This window comes from Protopterus annectens, chromosome 13.part0 (genome assembly GCF_019279795.1).
Source record: "Protopterus annectens isolate FY-2018-M chromosome 13.part0, PAN1.0, whole genome shotgun sequence".
Classification (NCBI taxonomy): Eukaryota; Metazoa; Chordata; order Ceratodontiformes; family Protopteridae; genus Protopterus; species Protopterus annectens.
In genome coordinates, this window is record NC_056747.1 from 1,327,020,788 (window position 1) to 1,327,042,234 (window position 21,447).

Consider the following 21,447-nt stretch of genomic DNA (forward strand, 5'->3'; position numbering starts at 1 on the left):
ATAAATAAATAAATAATAAATAAACATTAGGACCTGCAACCATGGATGGGCACTTCTCTGTTTTCTCTGCATCCTGCTTGCTGGACATGGGCATCTGGAGGCAATGTCTTATGTACAACCACTTAATTCTCAAACAGACAAATGCAGTATATGAGAGATGTAGTTACACATTGACACTGGAGGCTAGACTCTCACATACAGACACAAAAAGCAACAAACAGTTTGTCAGTGACTCACACACATCACTCACCACTGACCGCACTCACAAAGGACCACACACAGACCCGCGTATGCAAAGGTGTTCATATGTAACTTACCCAAACCTCAAAGGCCTCTCAGGTGGAGTACTCAGAAACTTTGCATATGCACACACAAGACAAATTCCCATCACAACACATAAAGTCACATCTCATTGCATCTCTAATACCAGGCCCATAAGACAAAACACTCCACAACCCAATATTCTGGTCATAGAAAGCTCCATTGTGAGATATACTGATGTCCCTCTTACCTGGGTGGATAAGGAGAAGGTTACAGTTAGTTGCCTGTCAGAGACCAGCATTCACCAGAACACACAAGCACTCAGGTCACTTACCCCTAAGTACCAGTATGACTCAGTCATAGTCCATGTGGGTGTGAATGACCTGAGATGTATCTATCTTGGATGATATGAAGAGAGATATGACTGAGCTATCAGAATATATGTCACAGGCAGGTATGAAGCTAGCAATGAGCAGCATTCTACTGTCTCCAAGAATGATGTTACAATAACAGCAAAAAATGATCGACTTTAGCAATTGGCTTAGCAACTGGTATCATTCCAAAGGGGTCCAATGCCTGTCATCCTGGGAGGATGTGACTGATTGGTCACACTGCTTTACCATGGATGGTCTTTACCTGTCACCTTTAGACTATTGGATATTGGCCAAAACATTATTCACCCCCTTTAGTGCCTTTTTTAGACATTGCCAAATAAAGCTTCCAGCATAACAAAAGCTACTCAGGACAAGCTAAACGAGTTTCTGCTTAATTGTAGGAATCTCAACAAGAAACTGCACTCCCTGGAAGTTCCCCTCATCCTGGAGAATGCTGACATCCGTGCAGTTACTGAAACATGGTTCAAAGCCATAGAAAGTACTCTGGCAGTGCATGGCTATAATGCCTTAAATACGTTCCAACCACCAACTGAACATGAAGGTGCAAAGGGCAGAGGTATATCTATCTATATAAAGGATAAGCACACCTCAAGGCTGGTCAAACAATATGACATGCTTGAGCTACTCCATGTCCAACTAACCATGGGAAAAATCCATTACCATATTCTTTCTAGCTACAGGTCCCCCACCATGAACCAGGAAACCCATACATCATACCCGAAGTTACTAGAATCACTCACAATCCAGTCCAATACTATGGGTGATTTTAACTACCCCTCCATTAATTGGGAGGCATACATGACCACTAACATGCAGGCCCAAAGATTTCTTGACTTTGTAAATTCAAATGCCCTGGAGCAACTAGTCTGCACTCCAACTATGGGAGTAAATATCTTAGATCTGATACTCATAAATATGAGAGAGCGCCGTGATGTTCTCACTGGTATGATCAGATCACAAAGTGAACTCTCTTGAAACAAAGGTAAAACTAGTCCCCCCACCTAACCCCAAAAACTTTAAGGACTTATTTAAGGTAAATTACCCCCTATTAAGGGATGGCATAGCTAGTTTTCAAGCTCCCCCAAATCCAGAAAACACAGAAACCTATGCAAAGGTATATACAAAAGCCACCCTGTGCGACCTTATAAACAACTGCATAGAAATGGCAGTACCAGACTGAAATAGACCCAGTTCAAACCACAAGAACAAGCCATCCTGGTGCACCCCTGATGTTAATAGGTTGTACAACAAAAGAAGGAAAGAAAGAAAGACAATCCTTTTGAGAAGTAAGAGGAAATGTGCACAACAGAGCAAAAACTCCCTCAGTTTAAACTAGTGAATCAGGGAACTAGTCAAGTCTCTGAAAGCAGACTTTGAGGTAAAAATAGCCTTCAAAACTAAGGATAACCATAAGGCATTTTTTCAGTTGTGTCTGCAGTCTTAAGGGCAACACCCAACAATGTGCGGAATTAGTGGTAGATAGCATCACCTATAGTCAGCCAGAGGATATAGCAAATCCACTGACAGACAAATTCAGCTCAAATTTCACCTCCCATTCACCCCAGTACTACCCCAAGAAATAGCCTCCGCCACTCCACTGCCACTTTTCAACAAAGAACAATTTGCCACTGCACTTCAGTGGGACCTGATGATATGCCAGGTTACAGCTTAAACAGCTCAAATTAGGACTAATCGGGCCCATTAACATCTCTATTTAATCATAGTGTCTGGACTGGCTTTATCCCGATAAAGTGGAGGACAGCAACAGTCATTCCTCTGCATAAAGGGGAACCATCTACTGACACAGAAAATGACAGATTCATAAGTTTGACAAGTCGTATATGTAAGGTCATGGGGTCATGGAAAGAATAATCAAGGACTTGATAAACACTGACATAGGAAACCTCCAAACTCTGCACCGATCCAATTTGGCTATGTCAAGGGCAGGTCATGCCAATGGAATCTGATGAGTTTCTCTGAGAAAGGCCTTGGATGAGTGTAAAACAGTACATACCACCTACCTCAACCTGGCCAAGGCATTTGACAATTTCTCATTCAGGTATTATAAATAAACTCACAAAAGTGGGCATAAATCCCTATGTCACCAAATGGATAGTCAGTTGGATCGCAGACAGGACACATGTTTCAAGTGGGTGACTCCAGATCCAGCAAGAGGCCAGATACTAGTAGTAGTGTGCCACAGGGCTCAGTGCCGGGACCACCGCTGTCAGAATATATTTGTCTGAAGAGGAGCAATCATTCAACCCCCAATGATGTAGCTATCCTTCAGGAGAGACTAGATCAGACAAATGACTGGTGCCAGGACCATGGCCTAAAACTAAATGCGAAAAAATGCATTATCATACCCTTTGGGAAATCAAGTACCCCTCCACATTACAACATCAATAATATACCCCTAAAACTATACTCAGAGGTGAGAGATCTAGGTACACCGATAGATAGTAGCCTGAACTTTGACAGCTATGTATTCACTGGGCTGAGAAGGTACTTTCATGTTCACACATATGGCATCCAGAAACAAGGAAATTGTATTCCTGCTGTACTCAGACATCATTAGCCCAAACATTGAGTACAATGTGCCATTTGGCATGTACTTGACTAGGCACTTATAGCAGCTGGAATGACCTCAGAGATTCCTGACAAAGAAAATACAGGGTGTAAACAACATGTCCTATGGGGATAGATTAAAATCCCTATCCCTTTACCCTGTCTCTTACAGACTATTAAGGGGTGCCCTATTTCTGACCCACAAGACACTCACAAATCCAGCCCTGATGCAGCTGATACACATCTGCAAGTTAAACAGCATAAGCTTCACCCAATCTAAGGATCCAAACTTAGACAGCGACTCAAACAAAACATGATGGAGAGACATATATGTTTCTCAGAGATTACCCCTTCTTTGGAATAGCAGAGCCCTTCCCTGGCCCTTCCACGTGCACTTTGGATCAGTGGATGGGGAATCACAAATTCACACCAGGGGTAGTGATTATGTCCCTTAATGGACACAGGTAATTTGTAAGATACTCAAGTTATAGGTACAAACTCATGCCATCTTGTCATCCCTAGGGGGCCATATATTGGGTAAAATTGGCATATGTTGGCTAGTCTTCCAAGGGTTCTTAAACTGTTTGCCTCGTTATCTCATATGAACCTGTGAATCAGTGTAAAGGATTCTGTTATGGCAGCTAAGGATATGTTGGAAGAGACTAAACAAAAGATAATAAAAAACAGAAACTGGAAGCTGTTGTTTATGGATGTGGATAGCAAGATACAAGCAATGAAAATGCATTTAGTCCTTTTAGTTTTATATACAAGTCAGGCATATTTTTATTAACCAGAGAAGAAATCATAGGCAGTAATTAAGAAACAGTTGAAGGATTTTATCTGAGAGGGGAAAGAGGCCAAGGGTCAAGTGAGATAAGATGATCCTTCAAATAGAACAAGATGGTTTAGGATTACTTGATTTAAAGGGATAATTTACAGGTACACCGTTAAGGCTAATATACATAACACAAGTAGAAAGCTATAATTCAAATTGGAAAGGGAAAATGATGAAGCGGGGGGGGGTGCAAGAAATAAGGAGAAAGTGGGGTTTTGGATGCAGATCCTTAAAGAGAAGAACAGCCATAAGAAGCTGCTGTTAAAAAAGGGATAATTAGTAGGGCATATAAAATATTGAATGATAACTATAGGAATCAAATCAGAGGAAGTTAGTAAAGATTGGGAAGCAAGAAACGATAACTGTAGGAATCAAATCAGAGGAAGTTAGTAAAGATTGGGAAGCAAGAAACGATAACTGTAGGAATCAAATCAGAGGAAGTTAGTAAAGATTGGGAAGCAAGAAACGATAACTGTAGGAATCAAATCAGAGGAAGTTAGTAAAGATTGGGAAGCAAGAAATGATAACTGTAGGAATCAAATCAGAGGAAGTTAGTAAAGATTGGGAAGCAAGAAACGATAACTGTAGGAATCAAATCAGAGGAAGTTAGTAAAGATTGGGAAGCAAGAAACGATAACTGTAGGAATCAAATCAGAGGAAGTTAGTAAAGATTGGGAAGCAAGAAACGATAACTGTAGGAATCAAATCAGAGGAAGTTAGTAAAGATTGGGAAGCAAGATTAGATAATTAATTAACAAGGAAACAATGGGAAGACATAGGTATGGCTCCCAAATATGCGATGAAGTCTAGAAGGTTTAGGATTTTTGCTTGGATGTGTTTGAATAGGTACTTTTATACCAAAAGCAGAGTTCAAATAATTTTTCCTCAAGTAGATGGCAAATTTTGGAAGTGTAATGGGGAAGAAAGAGGTAACTAAAACCATGTCTATTAGGGTTATAATTAGTTGTCAGACTTTCAAATTCCATACAGAGTATTCTGTCAGAGATATTGGGTGAACAAATGGGTGAAACTAAGGAAATCATTTTTATTTTGAGCTGGGATAGAGGATCTAAATTGCTTAGATATAGTAAGGACTTGTTAAGTTTAATTCTGGTGGCTGCCAAAAAGCAATTACTGGAAAATGTAAATGAAACTCTAAACCAACTGTATTTGGAGTAGTGAATATTGTAACAAGGATAAAAGAACTGGAAATGGGATCTTTAGAAAAGGATAGCAGCAAATTACATAGACAAAATGGAAATTGTGGGAAAAATACATGCAGAATAATGTTTTGGAGGAAGAATGAAGTTTAAGGGAAAGTAGGAATTGATGTGTTTATGTAATTATAGATTGATAATTATATAAAAGAATATATAGGATCTATAATGTTTGTAACTTTGAATGTGTTTACATTGTTTTCTTTTCTATAAATATAGGTTTGCCTGTGTCTTAAGTGCTAATTCAATAAAGGTATTTAAAATATTGCAGCTTACTTCAAAAGGTAACGTGAATGTTTATACCTAGGGCAAAATTTAACACACCCCAGTAGCAATTTATGTTCATTAGAGGAGTACGCTAGCCACCACGAATATGAGTTAATTATTTGGTGTTCAATGAATTTTAATCTCAAGATATTTATAAAATGATTGATGTTGCCATCATTGTGATGAAGGTTATCAGAAGTAAAAGATGAAAAAGAAAAACCTTGTTGTTTCAAAGTGAACTTGCACTGGGGATTTGAAAACCTGAGCATTCTGCTGTTCAAAATATTGACATAGCATGCTGATGTAGTTGTTATTTATAAGGCATCTCACAATCAAACTTGCAAGAACATGTAAGAAAGGAAAGGTAAGAGCGCTGCCATACAAATGCATACTAGTATTACATAAATTAGAATCTCTGAACACAGAGATAAATTGGTTCACCTAACTAGTTCAGTTTGTGCTATTATTTAAGAAAGAGGCTATAAGCAAAAAAATGTAGTTATAAAATAATGTGATGGAAAACTAGTCATCTTTAGACAGCTATACATTTTGGAATATTAATAAACCATATAAATTATAATTTTATTTGCAGTTTCCGGAAATCTAAGCCAGATGAGGAGAGCATTAATAACATTAGCTACACTGGCAATGGTGAAGCTGCCGTCTGTAACATAACTACAAACGGTGTAAGTATATTGTGTATTCAGGACATTCTTTACCACTTTGAAATGAAACCTTACGATAACGCATCATTGTTTCTCCTTGAAAGGGGTAATAAGGAGAATTTTGTAACTGAAAATTTTCACTCGGTCATCAATGCAAGGGTGACAGTTTATAAGTTATTCTGACACATAAATGGTGTAACAGTATTTTAAGTTTTGTGTTAATGTTAGCACTTCTCAGGATGCCATAGATTATAGTAGGCTTTCTTTGTAATATACATTGATAACAGTGGTGATACATACCACATTATGAAGAATAATTAGAAAGTACTTTTGAAGAATCCTGATCTTGTAGAGAAGTGTGTACTTTGTCAAAATGTATTGGAAAGAAGGGTAGTAACCTAAATAGTTTTTGGAAGTCAGAATTAGCCAGAATACAGTGTCTACTACAGTCAGCCAGACAGATCCATACTGCTCTGGTACACGTAACTGGTGCTGCTGTCCAAATAATACAACAGTTTTACTTTAACATACATGCACACTGTTTTTGCTTGCATTGGAAGATTTTCCTGTGAGAGTAATTTAATGGTTTACTGTATCACAATCTGCACTTATGATGATCTCTATACAAGGAAAGCAAAAAAAAAACTGAAATAGAATTGGGGAATTACATTTATAATATTAAGAACAAAACATAATAATGTGCTTTTGATCAACATAATAATAATTTCAGGAAGTTGCTTTTTTTGGACTTGATATGGTAAGTATGGGCATTTTACTGGGGATTTGGAAAATGATCTTGAAATTGTAGAGCTTAATTGGTAAATACATTGAATGCTGACAGACTAGGTGGCCTAAATGGCTACTTGGAGATTAAATGTGTTCTAAAACACATGGCATTAAATAATACTTTTAACTACATACCACATTTCTCATTTTATATTAGATGTTTTATAAAGGAATATATGTGTTTCACTTGTTTTCTAGTGTATTGTTAAGTATATGGTACATTTTTTTAGCTGTTTTAAGTCACATGACTTTTAGCATGTTTCTATTTAATGCAGCACAAGTTGCCTTTATTTCATTTATGATATAGTCATAATAATAAAGATGAAAACTCTAAACTGAAGTTCTAGCAGTTTCCAATATTGTTTTTTTTTTCTGTTCTTTTTATCTACACTTTAACAGGCTATAAGTCACTGTAATTAACATATTGGTAGGCTCACTGGATGATGGTAGAGTAAGCAAAATATCAGTGCTAGACTGATCTAGTTGATGGCAGGATGTACAATGAACACAGGAAATGGATGCTGTAACTGCAGAGCTTTCAGTAGCTAGCCTATCTAGCTATTTACCTATATAAATTAGTTTGATTACGTCTCCATTATTATTACTAAGAATTGCACTAAAAGGTAAGTGATGTTCTGGACAGCCAATGATTACAACCTTGCCTTATAGCTACAACATTTATTTGGCTGTGACTGGTCTGGCCATAACTCAAGACAGTAGTATACATTTACTGTAAACTGTTAAGATGAGTCATCCCCTTGCATGCGTAATTGATGTTTGCAGAGCAGGCCCATAACACCTGTCCCTGAGAAGTGTCTGCTGCTAGAGGCATGACTTTAAATGCCATAATCATTGTACACCATTGTGTTGTTTGGATTTTAGGGGTGTACATACATTGTAAGCTGGATGTTTATAGCCTACAGATTCTCTTTTTTTTTTCAACCAAAAAATATGTGTATCCATGCAGCCACAAGTTAAACTATAGTACACATTGCACAACAATTATTTTTTAGTCTGAGTAGTTTGAACATAGGCAAGATGAGCTTTGAATAATATTCTCAGATCTCAGTAGCACAACTGGTTATAGAGTGCAGATCAAAAGGACTTCCATGTAGTGGTCTGAAGAAGGATGACTTAATAGCTAACTTTTATGAAGTCAAAGTCAGACCATTGGATGAGGTAGCAACCTGATACAAACCTCATGGAGGGCAAGAAATAGTAGGTGCTCATGTAATTATGTGTGCAGTTCAACTGCAAGGGAATTAGGTATATATACCATTAATGAGAAAAACTGTGATGACAGCCTGGATTCTCCTGCAGTCACTTTGCATCTTATGGGAACAAATGGGCTCATTAATCATGGGAGGAGGGTTGGCATATTGATTAAGGTCTTTACCTCACATATAGAATGTACAAGGTTCTTTTTATGACCTCTAATTATTGGCCAGGCTTGTAATGGGCTACAGATAGATAGCCTAAAAATGTACCTATGAACTTATGAAGCTATGGGAGGGTTGATGGCTGGCAGACAGTAGGGATAAAAAGCATACAGTAAGTAAAGAAAGAAAGAAAGAAATAGAAACAGAGAAATAGTTGATTAGCATGATTAACCTTCAGTAATAAAATGAAATATTTCAACAAATGACTACAGCAACGAGACCTAGGCTGCTTCATAGATTTGTCAAGCATTGTAGGCTGGGATATGCATTGCAGTGGTGATTCTGCAGGGATGATTAATCTAAGAGTGGATAGTCAGTAAACTAACAAAGCAGAGTAAATATGTTTTGAATTCCTGTGACACTGTTATCTAACTATTAGGTCAGGAAGTGGTGGTATTTTCAGTGAAATCACAGAACAAATTAGGAAAGCCCTTCTGTCTGAAAATATATTTGATAGAGAATTAAGAAAGTCTAAGTACTAAACACACTATAAGAGCTCTCTGCAGGATACAAAAGATTAATACTCCTATTTTTAGGGCTGTCTTTGTGGCAAAGAGGTAGAGATCCAGGGTATGCTGCAGCTAACATCAGTTTGAGTACCTGCCTAAATACTGGAGGACTAAATTGGAGAAGAAGTGGTATGAAGAAGCATTACTTGGTCACCCTTCTCATGGGAGATGTTGCTTATTTTGTGGGGCCACCTCCCATTACTGAATCTCTTGTATACACTTGAAGCTTAACAGGAACTCTTTCCTTAGGTGGAGAGGTTGATCTTGTTTGACAGGCAATATTATTTCCAAAGGGGGTGATGTCCCTGTGCTGCACTCATTGCATTCCACTCCCCTGAGCACTTACATGGTACCCTCTATTTGGATATTAGGGCGACCAAATGAAAATCTACTGCTTTCTGGTTTTATGATGACTGTACTGTTATCATCATTTTCCCAGCAGGGAATTACCAGGAAGAGTTACAGCCATCAGCCAGATGGCTGGCAGGTGTGGGGAGAAGCTCCAAAATGATCTTCCTCTGTGTAGACAGTAAGGAGGACTCCAGCTGGGTTGTTGCAACTAGTTCTGGAGGAACACAGTAGAAGCACCTAAACAAAGGCCAAGAAAACACTGCATAGCTTGCCTAGAAGGTACATCAGGATAAACTAGATGGGTTTGAAAGGCATAATACAAAGACAGAAATTCATGGGGATTTCAATAAAAACTTTTAATTATTCAGCCAATTCCTTAGATCTCAAAAGGGTGCCATCATTTAAAAAGAAAATGCCAAAAAGAAAGAGAAAATGATGCAGAATAAGGTATCACAATTTAAATGTAATATGGTCCACTTAACAAAGGAGGTATTTTTTCACAGAAAGAGTGGCAGCTGGCCAAACAACCTTCAGAAAAGATAACAGAATACAGGGGGTTGAAGAATGCATGACAAAATCATAAATGACTGGTATAAAGGTTAGAAAAAAAAAAGAAACAGATAAGTAGGGTCAAGCTCCCCTTAATGTTATCAGCAAACATGTTTAATACATATCAGAGAAGTGTACAGGCTAAAGCTATTAATTTACCATTACAGATTATAAATATTAATAAAAAGAGAGTCCTTTGAAGAAAATGAAAAATCGGTACTTACGTATTATCACAACCACTTTTCTAACCAATAATACGTAAGCACCAACTACTCATGTGGTGTTCAGATGGTGAGAAAAGCATTTGAAATAATTGTGTCAATTGCAAACTGTAGACATTTTGAAAATATTCAGAGATTTTAACCTCCTGTCCTCCCGTTATTTTAGGTTTCCTCCAGATGTCATGCACCCCCATGTTGACACGAATGCGTGTCATCGTTACTTAGCAGGCAGACCTTACCTTCAGTTACGGGTGAAAGGTGAATGCACAAGTTAAAACTGGTAAAGTCCGTTTTCAGTTTGTGCAATGTGACATGCACCGATCATTTCCCCGGAGTAAGATATGAACTGGCCCGTTGCACATAACTGCTGCTTTTCTTCCGAGTGCGAGCGATTGCTTCAGTGTGAATGAATGACTTCACACTTGTGTCTGACTGCCATTCCAGCTATACATACCTGTCAACCATCCAGATCTGTGCACAATTTCCAGCTTTTTTGCACATATTTTTTGGTATGGTCCTCATAAAATTTGTGACTGTCTACCAAGGCAGCCGGATGATCTCAGGATGGAAGTCAGTATGTACTGAAATACATACGCAGTATGTGTAGCAGCGGCCAGTTTATTTTTACTTTTCAGTAAATGTCATTGGCAATGGACAGTGCCCAGGAAGAGGAATTTACCCATTTTGCCTGTTCCCCTTTCAGAACCCATGTAATACCCAAGTTATTTGAAGTTTACACAACCCTTTTTACTGTCCCATACATTGGTTCCACAATGACATTATCAATTACACCACGTTAGAAATGTGGTTGCGATAATACGTAAGTACCGAAAAATCTGGCTAGGTTCCTTACTGGTCTCCTGGACTGCATGCTTAGTAACTACTTATAAATCACAGTCCTAACTGTGGAAGATTGTGGCCAAGAATCATAGCTGTTAAGTAGCTAAACAATTGTAACATATCAGATAAAGGGGAGAAGTTATAGTATCAGTGGTGACAAAATGCTTACATGAGGATTGCTCCTTTAGGAATTTGTAGCAACTGTTGTCTAGAGATATGGAGTTTCCTTCTCCTTTTAAAGTCTCATTGAGAGAGTGCCATGTCCTTGGGCCAAGGAGTTAGAAGACCTTTTTCGGTTATACCTTAAATAACAACCAGTGAATGAAAGTGCTTCAAGTAAATTTATGTTATTTATTCTTTCACTAGGTTAATCCCACTAAGCTTGTAGGCTCTTTTCATGGGGGTGTTATTTATACTTTTAGTGTAAATATGGCCAGGGCATCAGGGAATTTCCCATACTCATAATTGTTGTGAGTGAGATCCATTTTGGAGGACCACTTCCTGTTTTCATTCCAGGTGCAGAGATGGCCTGGATTAAAAAGATGGAGAGAGAAGGAGATGATAAAGTCATGAAACAAATCAAGGATAAATCAAATACTGAGACCAGAGAATGTGTGCAGGATTATGAAGCAATGTTTCAAAGAAACCTGTTTGATGGAGACGAGTCAGCAAATGATGGATGTATGATTACATGCGAAAAAAATTGTGATGCAGAGTGAGACAGAAAATGAAGGAGATGTTTCCTGGGGGGCATTATTGAGAAGATATAGGAGAAGGATGCAGAGACAATCCTGCAGAAGTTTAGTGGGATGGAAAAAGAAAACATATGCAAAGAAAGTAAAAGAAGGAAAAAGTGGAGTAGCAGGAAAGATGGCAGAAGAAAAATGAAAAAACAGAAGTATGTGGTAAGGATTCAAAGTAAATACAAAGAAAAGGACAGACATGAATATAAGATAATTTAATAGCTTCTTTGGGTGTAAAAACACATGAGGTAAGAGCATTTATTCTTATTAACAAAGAGACATTTAGGTTCATTATACTTGAGACTGTTTTTTCAAAGGAAAACTTTCTTGGAGAATATGAAAAAAGAAAGACTGTATCACATGGACTTTTTATGTGATACAGGCATTTAACAGGGACCAAAAAAAGAAAATTCATGTACAGTTTCGAACAGAGGTAGAAATGGACACTTTGAAAGGACATTTGAAAGCTTTATGCAAAGAAGTACTGGACATTGCAAAAGTTTATTACAAAAGTGGATTATGGACTGGTGACTGGGACTGTAATATTGTGTTAAAAATAGAAAGAAAAAATATACATCTACCAAGCATGATAAATGTAGAGGGGTATAGGGGTGCTGTAAAATACTGGGGACAACCATGGGTTTTTTTGGGGAAAATAAAGTCATTTGATACATAACTTTAACAAAAGAAAATGTTATATTTGAGGGAAAATGGGACATGATACAAAAAATGTAAATTGAAATGTTACAAATGTAACAAAACTGAACATTGTTGGATGGATTGCAAAAATGAAAAAGAATGAATAATTAGCAATCTCTCCTTGGCAGCTGTATATCCTGGTGCTAGATTGGAGCAGCATCGGCACCATAATCAAGTTTTTCCACCCTGCAATACCCCCTGCGTCTAATTCCTGGCTGGATAGCCTACACCCAAACTACAGCATACTAAACTCCAAGACTTCAACCCTTGTATTGGGACTAGAAACTTAGCCTTTCTCTAGAAGGTGTTAAGAAAGTATGTACTTCTGCTACTAAACCCCTGTGTTGCTATAGATACTTAAAAGCCAACTAGGTGTTCAGTACGCTCCCCTACCAGGAAATCCAGCAGCCTTCTTATTTACTATTTTTCTTTTCTTTGACTTAATTGTTTACTGGAATTATCATTGTAATTCAGAATTTGAACTTGGATTAGCATGTACTTTGAAATTATTTTGTAATCTGTATATATAAATGTATTGATTTGTTTGTTTGTTTTGGAGCTTTTCTCCCCGGGCCTCCACTGAAAACGGGCCCATTAGCCCAGTGGACTTCCCCGGTAATCAAACTGAAATAAATAAATAAATAAATAAATAAAGAGAAGAAAGTGGACAAAGAGAAGACATTTTAGAGGCAGTAGAAATAGAAGAAAAATTAGATGAGAAAAATAATAAAGAGGACATAGAAGAAGGTTCTTTAATAAGTGATCTGATATAAATTGGGACATAGTGAAAGAAAAGAATTCTATTGGTAAAAGGGTAAAAGAACAAGGAAATTTAAAGGGATAAGTACAAAAGAAAAAAGAAAGGAAATGGATGAAAAAGAACATAAAAACTGAGGCTTGGTATAATAGTTAAGGTGTTTGACTCACAGACACAAAGTACAGTGTTTGATTCTCACCTTTGGGAAGAAAATTGGTTTGGCTTAAAATGGCCAATTAAGAAAGCTAGCCTAGTACTTGGCTATGAACTTATGAATCTAAGGGAAAAGGAAAATTAATATTTTAGAGTGCTTTCCGTAAATGTGAATAGTATTAAGAATATAATGGGAAGAGTAGGAATTTTGGAATGTTATAATACATTTGATGTAGATGTAATTATATTAGAAGACAAGCTTTTTAACAAATGAAGAAAGATTACAAACAGAGAAACTATGGTAAGGAAAGATAGTCCGGAATTTGGGAAATGAGAAATGTTCTGGAATAGCTATATTCTGTAGAAATACAGTAAAGATATCAGGTGTAACATTAGCAAAAATTAGAAGATTAACCAAAGTAGATTTAAAGTGGAAAGAACAAGTACATTGAATTATGACATTGCATGCTTATACTAATTGTAAAGAAAGGGAAAGTTTATATCATCACATTTAAGACTATGTAATGATAAACATGAATATTATAATAACATGAGATTTTAATTGTGATTTAAGATGCAAACATAAAAATAAAGAAAATCATATAAGAAAATGTTAGAAGGTATAAGATGTGGTAAGTTAAAACTTTGGGACAAAAATTCACGGACTTACAAAAGAGGTATGTATAGAACTAAAATAGATTATTTCAGAAGGGGAGGCAGTCAAACCAGTATTTCCTGATCATCTTTCAATATGGCTAGATATAAAGGAAAACAAGGAATATATAAAATAGGCAAAGGAATAAAAAGGAAGATAAAGGATAAATGACAAAGCATGGAATGAAGAAGGAAAGAGATTAGTAATACAGTTAAGGAAACATCATACTTCTATAAGAACATTTTATAAAAAATGGTCTGAATGGTGGATAATATTTAAGGAAAAATATGAAAAATATTTTTATAGTGGCAATATGATGTGAGAAAAGTAGGGAAAGAAAAATATAAAAGAACATATAGCAATAGATTGGAAGATTTAGACCATAATGATAGAAAGTACTTTGACAAAGAAAATAATTACATGAAAGAAATCAAGAAAAAAACACAAGAATTGTTATATAAGTAAAATATTTTTACAAGGAAAAAGTATCAAATTGCTTAAGCCGATTAATAAAGGAAGGTGATATTGTAATGAGGGTTTACCTTCATAATAGCAAAACACAGTGGTGTGATTGCTCTTATGAGCGAATCGTAACCACGAAACTTACAACAGCGACAGTTGTAAATGTTCAAAAATCAGCAAATCGAAAAGCCGATTCGCTGATTTTGGAACATTAATATCGAAAAAAAATTAGATAAAGTGTAATTCAGGGGGGCAAGCCCCCCTGCGCCTCCCATATCCCCCCTATTTTATTATTCTAACTATGAGATCGCACTACAGTAGGGAAAGGAACCATTTTCTGATCCCCACTATAGTGCAACCTGCCCCAGTATGTCGAATGTGCAATGAGCGAATCTCACTGTGCATTTGCTCATTGCACATTCAAACATTTTTCCGTTCGGCATTTGCAAACTTTGCATACTACCTTTCGGAAAATTGCTGTTCGCCCTTGTGCAATACGCACATGTAAAGGTAAACCGTAATGAGAGAAATAAAAAATATTAAAGGAGAAATAGCAAGAACTTAAGAAAAGATTATAAATAGTGAGTACAATATGTACAAAAAATGTTTAATAAAAAAAAGGAGGTAGTGAAAAAGCATGAAAAGTAAAAATGTTAACAGAAAACAGAGAATAAAGAGCTGGAAACCGATATTTATTTAAATGAACTAGATAAAGCATCAGGGCAAGTAAATATATATTCAGCTGCAGGCCCAGATGGACTAGGGTATGAAATATATAAAAAAATTAAGGGATTTGCAAAAATATATTTTTTAAGAATTTGGATAAATGGTTAAATGAAGGTTTTATGTATAAAGAATTGTGTAATGGAATACTTAAATTCATATGGAAGAAGGAAGATAGAAGGCAATTAAAATGGAAAAAAATAATACAAATGAGATTTAAACTAAAATTAGAATATTATGGAAAATGGCATATATAGTACAAAGGGAAAGGGTCATCAAAAATTATTAATGGTAGAAAAATTGTGGAGGATATTATGAACAGAAAAGAAGAAGCAAAAATCATGATAGGAGACCTTAATAAGGCATGTAACACAATTGGACATGAAATCTTATGGGTAATAATAATGAAAGAATGTAAGTGAGAAGGTTAGGAATTTATGTATGTCAGCATATAGTAATAATAATGTAAAAACACTTGTAAATGGCAGGTTAAGCCAATAGGTACATATGAAGAGTGTTATAAGACAGGGATGTCGAATGAGCTGTATACTCGCTGCATTAGTTGTGAATGTGATAGTATGTTAAATAAATTACAAATTGAAGTTACCAGGTATATCACACCTAAAGAGTTAAAAATTCCAGTACTGTTAACATATGCAAATGACATTATAATAATCGTGAAAAACAAAATTTGAATAAAAGAAATAATAATTTGCACAAATTAGTGCATAGAGATGATAAGGATAGCTTTAAATAAAGAGAAAATTAAAGGTTTGGGTGATGTAGTAAAGATTGGGATTTATATTTTACAATGAATGAAATTTCTGTGTTAGGTATAAAATCTGGGAATAAAGATGTAAGTACAACTCAATGGGAAAACAACAGAAGAATAAAACTTTTTCTGGAGAACATATAAATTATATTCAGAAAAAGGGCTTATTTGATAAAGTCAGTTGTTGTGTCTTTTGGCTTTTCCCGGTTAGGGGTCACAACAGCAGAACTCCGGTCCGCTAATGATTGGCAGTAGATTTTTACATGCTGAGTTGCCGGCCCTGATGCACAACCTTCAACGAAGGTACGCCCATTCACGCATGTCTCTACACAGAAGATGCTCTTGCTTAGAATCAAACAGGACAGCGTCTTACTGTGAGGCGATAACGCTGCCGCAGCACCACCACCCCAGTATTGATGGGAAATAGCATACTTAGCAAATGTATTTATGCTGCCAACAGTATTTGAAAAATAATTATTGTGATTTTTTTTTTTTCATTTATATAGGCTTTTAGAGTAAACCCAGAAAAAAAGAAGGTTTGTAAGTAAATAAAGAAGGAGGTTTAGGGATAATTAATCCAATGATATATGCTTCTTCATTAAATTTGACTGAAGTGTTAAAATGGATAAATGATAAAGATACGAGATTAATACTAAAATTATATAAGTATGATAAATTTAGGGGTATTATAAAAAGAGTAGAAAAGAAAATGAGTGTGTAAATGAAGAAATAAAATGTTACCAAGAAGAAAAAAATATATATATATATATATGTATATATATATATATATATATATATATATATATATATGTATATATATATTTTGGAAAATAAAAATTGATGATATAGAAGAAAATAGAAAAGCATGATTCAAGAATGTAAAGATAAAACATTACTATGTAAAACCATGGCAAATCTAACAGATAAAAAATAAAGCTATAAGAATAAGAACCAAATACTGTAATCAGAAAGTAGAATGTCAAGATGTTTTTTTTGTTTGTTTTATTTTGTTTTGTTTTTTTTGTGGAGACTGGTAATGGATAAATTGCCAGTAAAAGTAAATATGCCATATAAAAAGAAAACTGAAAGGATATGTTTACATTGTCAAGAAGAAGAAACTATGTAGCATGTGTTTTTAAGATGTAAAAGATTTAAAAAGTTATGGGGAAAATTATGCAAAGAAGATATTTTTAAAGATATAAAATAAGTGGATAAAATAAACATGGATATGATTAAATATGGATATTATAAGCACATAAGTAAAGAATATGTCAAAAGAATAGATAAAAAGTTATTTTATGTTATATGGGTTATGCGGAATGAAAGAATACATGAAATTATGTGTAATGGTAAATGGATTTGAGCAACAATATTAAGTAAAATCAGATGTTGGTTATTGAAAAATGGGGGGTCTAATAGGGATGAAAATCTAGTATGATTGTAAAAGAAAATTATGAATGTGTATAAACAGATATGTATATTAATATATTTATATATTTGTACATGTACAAATATTTATAAATATGTAAATATTTTACAAATAAAAGTTATTTTTGTATATAAATTAAGGACTCCTATGCTTTTCAGTAGGTGCCGTGGGATCTTTTACATCACCCTGAGCTACTAACAACTCAGGAAGATGGAGCCCCAGTTTAACATCTCCTCTGAAGGATGACAAACTCAGGAATACACCACCCTGTTATGGTGTACTACAGCGTCAGTAATTGATCTACCTAATGTTGGAATAAAACCCACAGCCTTCTGAAAATTATTCTGAGTAGATGAATTCTTTTTCTCATGTCATAAACACAAAGTCCACACTAGTTTAGCAATAAAATGATAACAATTATAACAAAAGTCCACTGAAACTGTTGTTGAATAATGACTGGTAGGCAGAATAATGTTTAGTAACTTTTGTATGATGTAATTCCACTCCCAGCAATGTCAGTGGGTAGCTGCCAGGCCACTGAGCCTGCTGCACATTTCTGATTTATGATTTTACACTTGTGAGGGAGTTATCCATAAGTTCTTCAGACAGTCACACCATGGCTGTAGTTTGCAATTTTTTTTTTTAATTTTATTCCTTTTGTCTGCTGTTAGACAAGGACTATATCACGGGCTATATTTCACATGTTCAGATGGTCAGAATCCTGGAATGTTCATAGATGGTCATTGTTTTCTAGTTTTTTTTCTTTTGGCTGGAGTAATTGTCTGAAATAGGAGAAGAGAACTTTGCTGTGTTGCCCTACTGATACTGTACTGTGGGTCTATATTATATCATCGAACGCTTAAAAAAGTGAACGCTGATTGATTGACCTAATTTAAGTGAAAGCTTACAATCTCGAACTGTCAGATCCCAGGGAAAAAAATCTCTGATCCAAAACACATACACACAACACAAGCACACCAAACAAACAGAAATCCACACACATACACCTAAAATCTGATACCTAACCCTACACTAAACTATGCACACACCACTAACTACCCACTTACCTTAACCCTAACCCTAAGGTCCATCATTATCGCACACTCACCTCACCCGCTCCCTAACCCTAACTCACTTAAATCTGCCCTAACCCTCATGTCCACTCAATCGCACACACACCTAACCCGAGCCCTAACCCTAACTCACCTAAATCACCCTAACACTCACATCCACACAATCGCGCACTTACCTGAATCCGACCGGTAACTTTCCACCATAGCAATGAAAATACCAAAGCAACAGAAACGGACAACCAAATTCTTTCCCTAGGAAAAAATTTGAGTTTCTGCTGCTTCGATATTTTGCAGTTTCGCGAAAATAAGTTCGATCAATCAACGTTCGCTTTTTTAAGCGTTCGAGGATATAATATAGACCCCTGTACTGCAGTAAATGGAAGTTTGTTTTCAGTGGAAGAACACCTTCGTCCAGCATGCTTTATGGAGAAGAAGAATGTTGCTATTTCTCCAAGATTTTTAATTTTGAGGTCATGGCTAAAGTGACTGGTTGGATGAGAAGAATATTACTGTGTTATCATACTGCTGTGGTCCAGGTCTTTTTGTAGTATTTTTTACTGACTGTATAGTCTTTGGACTTCATTTGAATACTAAGTTTTTTATAAGCTTTTTGGACTTTGTGGATTTATTAGATAGCTTGACTGTTGTAAATAACAAGTATTTTTATGATTGATTGATATAATAGTTTTAAATGCACCATGTATTACTAGGTGACAATTTTCCTCAACAAATGTACTGCATTTAATTATGTTTGTTTAACTGGTTTCTACTGACTTTATAAAATTGTTTGAATTTTTTGGTTTGTAAAGTGCTTAGGAAAAAGTACTAAAAATAAACTTAAACTTGAATTTAAGAAAATGATAACTCAGAAGAGAAAGGCCATTTCCAAACACTGGGAAATAAAACACATTTACCAATGAGTGCTGACTTTTCAAGGGTAAGGTGGTTAGCCATTTTTCTGAGAATTACTGGTATGCATTAATTTTTACTTTTACCACAGAGATATGTTAGATGATCGGTAGGATTAAATCCAAAAATTAATCCAAGTATTTAAAGTGTAGCACAATTTCCAGGGCAGGCTATCAAAACTTGAAACACTCCAACTGTGATGGAGATGAATGTATGTAAAATTTTAACACCAATGTTTGTCATTATCAGATTAATCTTAAAGCATCCATATTAGAAGCAAATCTCCATATATGCCATATCTTTTCAGAATATTTTCTTTATCAGATAGTCCAAGGTGGACTGTTGACAGACCATTTATCATTATCACAAAGTATGATACAGTAGGTAGATCAAGGTGGGGGGTTAACAAGGATTCTAATACATAGCCATGAGCAGTCCCAGAATAAAGTGTTTTGGGGTATATCATTTGGTAGCTCCCTTGATGGCCAATCAGAAGTTGTTTAGGTAGCTGTTAAATCATATATAGACATTATCCAAAAGAACTGCTGCCCAAATAGACTGCTATAAGGAGTGATTTATAAGACCAAAGGCTGCTTCACTTTGCTCTAGCAAAATGGCTCCAACCACCATTGGATCATCCATTCTTCTAAGTGCACTGTTACTAAATAATCAAACTGCAGTCATGGTAATGAGTCCCTCACAAAAAACAGCTTTTCTTCTTTTTCAAACACTATAATTATATTGATATTTAGACAGCTAGTAGGAAGTAGCCCTCTGAAACACCATTGTACACATTGGTAGATGATATAGTTATGTAATGGGAAAGAAGGGACAGGTTCCAGAGTTTTGGAAATAGAATGAAAAATGTGCTTCTTTCCCAATTAGTGAGGATATTGGTTTGGTATAGTGAGCAGTTATCCATACAAGTGAGGGGTCTTAGACTACAAGGGCACAAACTTTGATGGATCTGGAATGTAGTCTTGTCACTGCCTGAGGAACAAGATGCAAGATGCATTACAGGTTAATAGATAGTTACTAGGCATGTAGTCTGGGAAACAGTTGAGGAACCTAGCCCAATCCCAACTGACCTCAAGCACTTTCTGGTTAAAGTGACTTGCCCAGCATCACACAGTAAGGAAACAGAGTTTGAGGGAATCTAATTCTGTATTACACTGTGCTAATTACCAGACACCTCTGTGATAATTTTTGTGAGATCTGTTTAAATAAAGAAGAAAAGGTAAAGGGAGTACGTAAAAGAGGGAAGTGCTCCAGCATGTGTGTGATCATTGATGCTAATTTTTTCAGCTAGGATGCCAGCTATTTAGTTGTTAGATAGCATCACCCATATTGCTATTAGAAATTATGTAAGAATTTCATTGTTTTCTCTTGCCAACCAACCTGTTTATCTCATTCCAGAAATAGATGGGGTTTGAAAGATGGTTTTTAGGTACCTTATACATTTATGTTGCTTTTTGTGGAGCTATATTAATCAGATAAAGGAATCATATTTAGGTGTCCACTGACATCTTTTCTTTTTTTCTTTTCGAGTCACAGAGGTTTAGTAGAGCCTTTATCTTCTTGGTTAACCAAGGCTGCACCTGTGACAAACGTAATGAGTAAAAGAAAGCACTTATCCTCTAGTTTTCTAGACTTTCTGAGAACTTAAGATTGTGTTAAATTAAGGTCTGCATTTATCAGAATAAAGGGCCAGTCAACCTGGCAAAGTTTACGGCAGCCAAGGTTTTACTTGCAAAGAAGGTGAGATCCAGAGATGACTGTCATTGGGGTTAATATGAAGTCATTGGATGAGTAAGTGGATTTTAATGGGCAGAAATACTTCAGAATGTGGTACTTTACAAGGTTGACTTGCAGCAGTGAAATCAAGTGGGCAACTGTATGGTCTCATTGGTTGATGAAGTGTTTACATCATCCAGTCAGCCTTTCATCTTTCCTCTGTTGGATCCAACAGTATCATCATTTAACTTAGTGGGAGGTGGGTGGTTCTTGTGACACCATGTGACACCATGGCTGAGTTGAAGAAATAAGGTTGCATAATTTTATGGGTACAACTGGTAGTAGGACATAAGTTTTTTTTTTACTTTGTTTATTAAACAAGTAAATATAACTGCACACAAGGACTTAACTTTAGTTGTGAGTTAGGAACACAGT

The 21,447-nt window shown here is 35.8% G+C and overlaps 1 protein-coding gene across 1 annotated transcript in view; it reads left to right on the plus strand.

Moving 5' to 3' along the window:
* The window catches only part of LOC122788060 (low-density lipoprotein receptor-related protein 2-like), a 1,238,079-nt gene that overhangs the window by 1,138,772 nt on the left and 77,860 nt on the right, over positions 1 to 21,447 (plus strand). Inside the window, exon 76 of the mRNA XM_044054982.1 lies at positions 6,136 to 6,229. Coding sequence (XP_043910917.1) covers positions 6,136 to 6,229 — 94 coding nt within the window. The remainder of the gene's footprint in view (positions 1 to 6,135; positions 6,230 to 21,447) is intronic.